This window comes from Pithys albifrons, unplaced genomic scaffold (assembly GCF_047495875.1).
Source record: "Pithys albifrons albifrons isolate INPA30051 unplaced genomic scaffold, PitAlb_v1 scaffold_50, whole genome shotgun sequence".
Classification (NCBI taxonomy): Eukaryota; Metazoa; Chordata; class Aves; order Passeriformes; family Thamnophilidae; genus Pithys; species Pithys albifrons.
In genome coordinates this window covers 1,695-10,850 of record NW_027286065.1, presented here as the reverse complement: position 1 = coordinate 10,850, position 9,156 = coordinate 1,695, and the positions used below count along the sequence as shown (strand labels likewise).

The following is a 9,156-nucleotide window of genomic DNA, read 5'->3' as shown; positions in this document are numbered from 1 at the left end:
GGTGGGACACTGGGAAGGGGGGGCGGGACACTGGGAAGGGGGGGCGGGACACTGGGAAGGGGGGGTGGACACTGGGAAGGGGGGTGGGACACGCTGGGGGGGGTGGTTGGGACACCCTGGTGGGTCTGGGGGCGTCTGGGGGGGTCCTGCGGTGTTTCTGGGGGCTGCAAAGGGAGGGGAGACACTGAGAGGGGTGGGAGACCCTGAGGGGAAATGGGACATTCCAGGGGGGGGTGGGAGACCCCGGGGGGTGGGGGTGGGACAGCCTGGGGGGGAATGGGACCCTCTGGGGGGGTGGGACCCTCTGGGAGGGGTGGGACAGTCGGGGGGCGAAGGGGGGGGGAGGGGGAGACCCCGGGGGGGGGGGGGGATGGGACAGCCGGGAGGGGAATGGGACCCTCTGGGAGGGGTGGGACAGTCGGGGGGTGTGGGAGATCCCGGGGGGGGATGGGACAGCCCGGGAGGGGCTCACCCCCTTGGACCCGACACCCCCCACACCCCCCCAAGGCCCCCTCGGCTCCAGGACCCCCGATCGCCCCCAAAGCCCCCTCTGTGTCCCCCCCACCCCCTCGGTCCCAGCCCCCTCCCCAAAACGCCCCGTCTGTTCCAAGCCCCCGGTCCCCCCCAGGGCTCCCCAAGTTCCCCCCTGTTCCAGGACCCCCCGATCGCCCCCAGCCCCTTCTGTTTCACCCCAGACCCCCCCAAAAGGCCCCCCCTGTTCTAAGACACCCCTGGGCCCCTCCAGGGCCCCCTCCGAGCCCCCCCAAGCCCCCCCCCACTCTTGGCCCCTCCCGATCTCCGTCCCCACCCCACCTCCCCCAGATCCCCTCCCCCAGCCCCCCCAAGTTCCGTTCCCCACAAAACTCCCCCAGACCCCCCGAAATAACCCCCAGATCCCCCCCAGAACCCCCCCAGAAACCCCCCCCGACCCCCTCACCCTCTGCAGGCGCTGCCGCCGGACCGGCACTTCCGGGAGGGCGTGGCCAAACCCGCTCTGACCAATCAGCGCCGCTGCCCCGCCCCGTCCGGACCAATAGGAAGCGAGCGCGGGGGAGGGGGCAGGAAAGGGCGGGCCCCCCCGCCCGGGGCAATGGGCACGCCCGCGCTCAGCCAATCAGGGGCCGGGACGGCGCGTGCGGGCGCAGGGGGCGGGGCCAAAGGGGCGGGGTCATTGGGGCGGGGTTAGAGAAGGGCGGGGCCAATAGACGGGCGGGGCCAATAGAGGGGCGTGGCAATGGTGGGCGGAGCTGGGAGTGGGCGGGGCCAGGGAATGGAATAAAGGGGAGGGGGGGCTGGCACAGACCCCTGGGGGGGGGCTCAGACCCCCATTTTGGGGAGGGGGGGCTGGCACAGACCCCTGGGGGGGGCACAGACCCCCATTTTGGGGAGTGGGGGGGCTGGCACAGACCCCCATTTTGGGGAGGGGGAGCTGGCACAGACCCCTGGGGGGGGCACAGACCCCCATTTTGGGGAGGGGGAGCTGGCACAGACCCCTGGGGGGGGCACAGACCCCCATTTTGGGGAGGGGGAGCTGGCACAGACCCCTGGGGGGGGGCACAGACCCCCATTTTGGGGAGGGGGGGCTGGCACAGATCCCTGGGGGGGGCACAGACCCCCCATTTTGGGGAGGGGGGGGCTGGCACAGATCCCTGGGGGGGGCACAGACCCCCATTTCGGGGGGTCGACGCACCGAGGGGGGGTCACCCCCCCCTCCCTTCCCACGGCGCTATTTTGGGGGAGGGGCAGAACAGCCCCCCTCTGACCCCCAAACCCGCCCCCAATCTCTGACCCCACAGACCCCCCAATCCCTGACCCCCCCCAATCCCTGACCCCACAGACCCCCCAAACCCCCCAATCCCTGACCCCACAGACCCCCAAACCCGCCCCCAATCTCTGACCCCACAGACCCCCCACAACCCCCAAACCCCCCAATCCCTGACCCCACAGACCCCCCATCCCTGACCCCCCCCAAACCCCCCCAATCCCTGACCCCACAGACCCCCCCACACCCCCAAACCCCCCAATCCCTGACCCCCCCACCCCCCCAAACCCCCCAATCCGTGACCCCACAGACCCCCCCAATCCCTGACCCCCCCCAAATCCCTGACCCCCCCAATCCCTGACCCCCCCAATCCCTGACCCCCCCAAATCCCTGACCCCCCCAATCCCTGACCCCCCCAAATCCCTGACCCCCCCAAATCCCTGACCCCACAGACCCCCCCAATCCCTGACCCCCCCCAATCCCTGCCCCCCCACCCCCCCAAACCCCCCAATCCGTGACCCCACAGACCCCCCACCCCCCCCAAACCCCCCCAATCCCTGACCCCACAGACCCCCCACCCCCCCAATCGGTGACTCCTCTGCCCCCCCAGTCCACGCCCCCTCCCCCCCGTGCCCCCCAAAATTCGGAGCCGGGACATTTTTCGCTGTTTTATCGCGGCCCCAACGGACCCCTTTTCCGGGGAGTTTTACCCCAAAATCGCGAGGGCCCCGCCCCGCCCCCCCCCCGAGCCGCCCGCGGCCCCCCCGGGGGTCCCCCCCGGCCTGGGGAGGGGGGAGGGGGGACAGGGGCACCCCCCAGGGGGCACCTCAGGACCCTCAAACCTGATGGGGCACCTGGGGGGACACAGGGGGACCCCCAAATGAGGGGGGAGGGCAGCAGAGACCCCCGAGATGGGGGGGGGGGGGGGGCAAGGGGACCCCCAGGAAAGAGATGGGGGGGCCCAGAGACCCCCAAAGGAGGAGGGGGGGGGTCAAAGGCATCCAGAGACCCCCAAGATGGGGGGCGAGGGGACCCCCCAGAGTAGAGATGGAGGGGAGGGGGTACCCCCCAAATGAGGAAGGGGGTCAAAGGCACCCAGAGACCCCCAGGAAAGAGATGGGGGGGGTCCAAGGGCACCCAGGGGACCCCCAGAGATGGGGGGCGGGGTAGGGGACCCCCAAGAAAGAGATGGGGGGGCCCAGGGGACCCCCAAGAAAGAGATGGGGGGCTCAGGGGACCCCCAAAGGAGGAGGGTGGGTGGGTCAAAGGCACCCAGAGACCCCCGAGTTATGGGGAGGGGGGACCCCCAGAGCAAACGATGGGGGGGCCCAGAGACCCCCAAGGCAGAGATGGGGGGTCAAAGACCCCCAGAGACCCCCAGGAAAGAGATAGGGGGGCCCAGGGGACCCCCAAGGCAGAGATGGGGGGAGCAAGAACACCTGAAGACCCCCAAAACGGGGCACCCTCAAAGCTCCAAGGACACCCCAGGACCCTCAAAGCCTTAAGGGGGGGGGTGAGGACCCTCCAAGGGGGGAGGGGCACGGAGACACCCAGGACCACCCAAAGGCACCCGGGACCACCCAAGGTACAGAAAGGGGGCGATGGGGACACCCTGAGACCCCCAAGGGGGGGGGGGGGGGATGGGCAAGACCCTCAGATTCCCAAAGAGTGGGGGGTGAGGACCCTCTGGGACCTCCAAGGAGGGGGCACAAAGACCCCTGAGACACGGGGGGACGAGGCCATCTGGGGACCCCCAAGGTGGGAGTGGGACCCCCAGGACTCCTCCAAGCTCTGAGATGGGGGGTGGGGACACCCTGAGACCCCCAAAGAGGGGGGGGGAGGGGCGGAACACCCTGAGACCCCCAAGGAGGGGGAGGGGGGCGGGGACACCCTGAGACCCCCAAGGAGGCAAGGGGAGGGGGGGCGCGGGGACACCCTGAGACCCCCAAGGAGGGGAGGGGGGGACCCCCCAAGAGGGGGATGGGGACACCCTGAGCCCCCCAGAGCAAAGAGATGGGGACAAGGACAACCCCCAACCCCCGAGGTGAGGACACCAAGGACACCCCCAGACCCCCGAGGTGAGGTCACCAAGGACACCCCCAGACCCCTCAGGTGGGATGGAGGACACCCCCAGACCCCCGAGGTGAGGACACCAAGGACACCCCCAGACCCATCAGGGGGAGGACACCAAGGACACCCCCAGACCCATCAGGGGGAGGACACCAAGACCCCCGAGGTGAGGACACCCCCAGACCTCCAAAGAGGAGCACCCCAAGCCCCCCCCCCCCAAACCCCGGTGGGTCCCCCCGAGACCCCCCCAAGTCCCGGTGGGTCCCCCCGAGTCCAAACGCCCCCCCAGGCCCCCCCGGGCAGGGGTCGGGGGGCACGGGGGGGCACTAGAGAGGCAGAAGCTGCTCCAGGAGGGGCTTGGCCGACGGGGGGATCCTGTCGGGGAACTTCACGTCGAACTCGATCACGAGATCCCCGCGCCGGTCGGGACTGCGGGGCAGGGGGCAGCCCCTCCCCCGGGACCCGCCGCTTCACCCCCGGCTTGAGCACGTCCTGGAACACCATGGGCAGGGTGCGCCCGTCCAGGGTGGGCACCGAGAGGGAGCAGCCACAGAGAGCCTGGGGGGCACAGGGGGCATCGTCAGTGCCTGTCCAGGGTGGGCACCGAGAGGGAGCAGCCGCAGAGAGCCTGGGGGGCACAGGGGGGACATCAGGGCACAGCCACAGAGAGCCTGGGGGGCACAGGGGGCATCGTCAGTGCCCGTCCAGGGTGGGCACGGGGGCACAGGGGGGCACCAGGACACCCCTGGCTTGAGCAGGTCCTGGAACAACCATGGGCAGGGTGTGCCCGTCCAGGGGTGGGCACTGAGAGGGAGCAGCCACAGAGAGCCTGGGGGGGCACAGGGGGGACATCAGGGTACAGCCACGAGAGCCTGGGGGGCACAGGGGGCACCATCAGCACCTGCCTATGGGGGCACCAGGACCCCTGTCCAGGGCGGGCATGGTCAGTGTGCAGCCGCAGAGAGCCTGGGGGGCATAGGGGGGGGCACATGAGGTCACAGGGGGCACAGAGGGGGCACCATCAGTGTGCAGCTGCACAGCGCCAGGGGGGCATGGAGGGGCATGGGGGGCACATGGGGGCACAGGAGCACACAGGAGGGCACAGAGGGGCATGGAGGGGGCACGGGGGGGGCATAGGTGGGCACTGGGGGGCATTGGGACCCCAGCACGGCCCTGTGGCACAGAGGGGGCACATGGAGAGACTCCCTGACCACCTCTGGGGGATAAACAGCACCCAAAGGACCCCCCTGAGCACCCTCCGTGTCCCGACAGCACCCAGTGACCCCCCTGAGCACCCTCTGTGTCCCAACAGCACCCAAAGGCCCCCCTGAGCACCCTCTGTGTCCCAACAGCACCCAAAGGCCCCCCTGAGCACCCTCTGTGTCCCAACAGCACCCAAAGGACCCCCCTGAGCACCCTCTGTGTCCCAACAGCACCCAGTGACCCCCCTGAGCACCCTCTGTGTCCCAACAGCACCCCAAAGGACCCCCCTGAGCACCCTCCGTGTCCACGACAGCACCCAGTGACCCCCCTGAGCACCCTCTGTGTCCCAACAGCACCCAGTGACCCACCCCTGATGTCCCACTATGACCAAGATGTCCCCACTGATCCCAGTCCAGCCCCAACGTCCCCACAACCACCGTGACCCACCCAAAACCAGCCCTGGTGACCCCACGTGGCACCCCCACCACCAGAGCCCACCTGTGTGCCCACCCCCCCCACTCTGTCCCCACCACCAGAGCCCACCTGTGTGCCCACCCCCCCCCCCCGTCCCCACCACCAGAGCCCACCTGTGTGCCCACCCCCCCCCCCACTCGGTCCCCACCACCAGAGCCCACCTGTGTGCCCACCACCACCCACAACGTCCCCACCAACACCCGCCATGTCCCCCCCACCCAGTGGCCCCTCCAAAATGTCCCCAACACCAACTCAGCCCAACCATCACCGAACAGACCCCACCTGATGTCCCACACCCAGACCCCCCAATCCAACCCCACACAACGCCCTCATCACCAACAACCCACCCCTGATGTCCCCACCAAAACCAGACCAGCCCTGACATCCCCCTGATGTCCCCACCAAGACCACCCCATCCTGAGGTCCCCACCAGGACCCCCCCCAGACCTGATGTGCCCCCCATGATCAACCCATCCCTGATGTCCCCCCCCAGGACCACCCCACCCCGAGGTCTCCACCCAAGCCAACCGCACACAACAGTCTCATCACCAACAAACCAGCTCTGATGTCCCCACCAAAACCACCCCACCCTGATGTCCCCACAAGGACCACCCCACCCCCACATTCCCCCCCAACCCAACCCCACACAACGATCTCTTCACCAACAACCCACCCCCCGTGTGCCCACCAAAACCAGCCCAGTCCTGACATCCCCCTGATGGCCCCACCTGATGGCCCCACCTGATGGCCCCACCAAGACCACCCCACCCTGAGATCCCCACCCAGACCACCCCAGCCCCCACATCTCCACCAAGATCAACCCCCCTGAAACCCCCACCTGATGTCCCTACCCAGACCCACCCAGCCCCCACATCCCCCCCAACCCAACCCCACACATCGCCCTCATCACCAACAACCCACCTGAACCCCCCCCGATGTCCCCCCCATGTCCCCCCCAGACCCCCAAACGCCCCCCACCTCGCGCAGGGCTGATGGCGGCCGGGAACACGATGTCCACCCCGATGTCCCTGCCATGTCCCCCCCCAGAACCCCCTGAGGTCCCCCCCATGTCCCCCTGATGTCCCCATCATGTCCTCCACGTCCCCCCCCAGCCCCGTGTCGCCCCCATGTCCCCCTGATGTCCCCATCATGTCCTCCACGTCCCCCCCAGCCCCGTGTCCCCCTGATGTCCCCATCATGACCTCCACGTCCCCCCCAGCCCCGTGTCCCCCCTGATGTCCCCATCATGACCTCCACGTCCCCCCCAGCCCTGTGTCCCCCCCCCATGTCCCCCTGATGTCCCCATCATGTCCTCCATGTCCCCCCCAGCCCCATGTCCCCTGATGTCCCCATCATGTCCTCCACGTCCCCCCCAGCCCCGTGTCCCCCCCCCATGTCCCCCTGATGTCCCCATCATGTCCTCCATGTCCCCCCCAGGCCCCCCAACGCCTCCCACCTCGCGCAGGCTGATGGTGGCCAGGAACACGATGTCCACCCCGATGTCCCCCGCCATGTCCCCCTGATGTCCCCATCATGTCCTCCACGTCCCCCCCCAGCCCCGTGTCCCCCCCCATGTCCCCTGATGTCCCCATCATGTCCCCCCCCATGTCCCCACCCAGCCCCCCAACGCCCCCCACCTCGCGCAGGCTGATGGTGGCCGGGAACACGATGTCGGAGCCGTCCCTGCGGAACACGTCGTGGGGCTTGTCCTTGAGCACGAACACGACGTCCGCGGGGATGTTGGTGGGGGTCTGGTCGCCCTCCTTGGGGAAGGTGATCTTGGTGCCCTCCTTCCAGCCCCTCTTCACCTCGATGGTCAGGATCTTATCCTCCGTCCTCACCGTCTTCCCGTCGGGGCCCAGGCGCTTGTGCGAGATCTTCATCTTCTTGGTGCAGCCGCTGTAAATCTCCTCCAGGGACACCCTGAGCTCGTACAGCACGGGGGGGTCCTGCCTGGGGTGGGGGGGGAGAGTCTTATTAATCCAGACATTGGGGGAGTTTGGGCTTTAATTGCAGCCAGGCCTCAGCTGGGCCTCAACTCAGCGCTAGGCCTCAACTCAGCCCTGGGCCTTGTCTAGGCCTCAACTCAGCCCTAGGCCTCAACTCAGCCCTAGGCCTTGTCTAGGCCTCAACTCAGCGCTAGGCCTCAACTCAGCGCTAGGCCTTGTCTAGGCCTCAACTCAGCCCTAGGCCTCAACTCAGTGCTAGGCCTCAACTCAGTGCCAGGCCTCAACTCAGTGCCAGGCCTCAACTCAGTGCCAGGCCTCAACTCAGCCCTAGGCCTTGTCTAGGCCTCAACTCAGCCCTAGGCCTTGTCTAGGCCTCAACTCAGCCCTAGGCCTCAACTCAGCCCTAGGCCTCAACTCAGTGCCAGGCCTCAACTCAGCGCTAGGCCTCAACTCAGCGCTAGGCCTCAACTCAGTGCCAGGCCTCAGCTAGGCCTCAACTCAGCCCTAGGCCTCAACTCAGCCCTAGGACTCAACTCAGCCTTAGGCCTTGTCTAGGCCTCAACTCAGCCCTAGGCCTTGTCTAGGCCTCAACTTAGTGCCAGGCCTCAACTCAGTGCCAGGCCTCAACTCAGCGCTAGGCCTCAACTCAGTGCCAGGCCTCAGCTAGGCCTCAACTCAGCCCTAGGCCTCAACTCAGTGCCAGGCCTCAACTCAGCGCTAGGCCTCAACTCAGCCCTAGGCCTCAACTCAGTGCCAGGCCTCAACTCAGTGCCAGGCCTCAACTCAGTGCCAGGCCTCAACTCAGCCCTAGGCCTCAACTCAGTGCCAGGCCTCAGCTAGGCCTCAACTCAGCCCTAGGCCTTGTCTAGGCCTCAACTCTGCAGGCCCAGAGGATGGGACACAGATCAGGAGGGACAAGCACCACCTGACTAAAGCAACCAAAGAGGTATTTCATATCATCTGACATAATCAGGAAATATAGAAAGAGAGGGAGGAGGAGCTTCTGCCTCTTTGGGGCTTTGTCTCAGTCCCAGGAGGGATGGCAGGCCCAGGCCCAGCCCCAGCTCACCACCATGTTATCTTGGGGAAGTAAAAGGTTTGTGCTTAGTCTTTCTCTCTGCTTGGGTTTGCTTCTTTTTTCTTTTTTTTTTTTTTCCTTTTTCATGATCTTTTTTGCTGTGGTATCATAAACTCGTCACAGCTGGGCCCTCTTTGTCCACCACAACAAACTGGGGTGACAAATCAGTCCTTGGAACTCACTGTAACAACCCTGCCTTGGCTAATTAAAAATAATCCCAGAATCAAAAGTAATCAAAGAATCCCAGACTATTCTGAGCTGGAAGGGACCCACGAGGATCATCAAAGGGACCCACAAGGATCATCAAAGGGACCCACAAGGATCATCAAAGGGACCCACAAGGATCATCAAAGGGACCCACAAAGATCATCGAGTCCAACCCTTCAGTCCAAGGTCCACACAGGGGGTCGAACCCACGACCTTGGTGTTTCTACAACCAAGTTTTAACCACCTGAGCTGATCTCAGTGGCCAATGTTTATGCATGAAGAAATAATCACAGAATCAGAGAATGGATTGGGTTGGAAAAGACCTCCAAGATCATCAAGCCCAACCCTTGATCCAGCCTCAAGCCCAACCCTTGATCCAGCCTCAAGCCCAAGCCTTGATCCGACCTCAAGCC

At 66.4% G+C, this 9,156-nt stretch overlaps 1 protein-coding gene across 1 annotated transcript; it reads right to left on the bottom strand.

Annotated features, from left to right (window-relative positions):
- Positions 1–4,060: 4,060 nt before the first annotated feature.
- Positions 4,061–7,515, bottom strand: LOC139685268 (dnaJ homolog subfamily B member 1-like; the record flags this gene model as incomplete). Its single annotated transcript, XM_071581933.1, is given in 3 exon segments — positions 4,061–4,275; positions 4,277–4,390; positions 7,147–7,515. Coding segments are annotated over 3 exon segments (600 nt in total), but the record flags the coding sequence as incomplete, so codon positions are not given.
- Between the last annotated feature and the right edge of the window lie 1,641 nt (positions 7,516–9,156).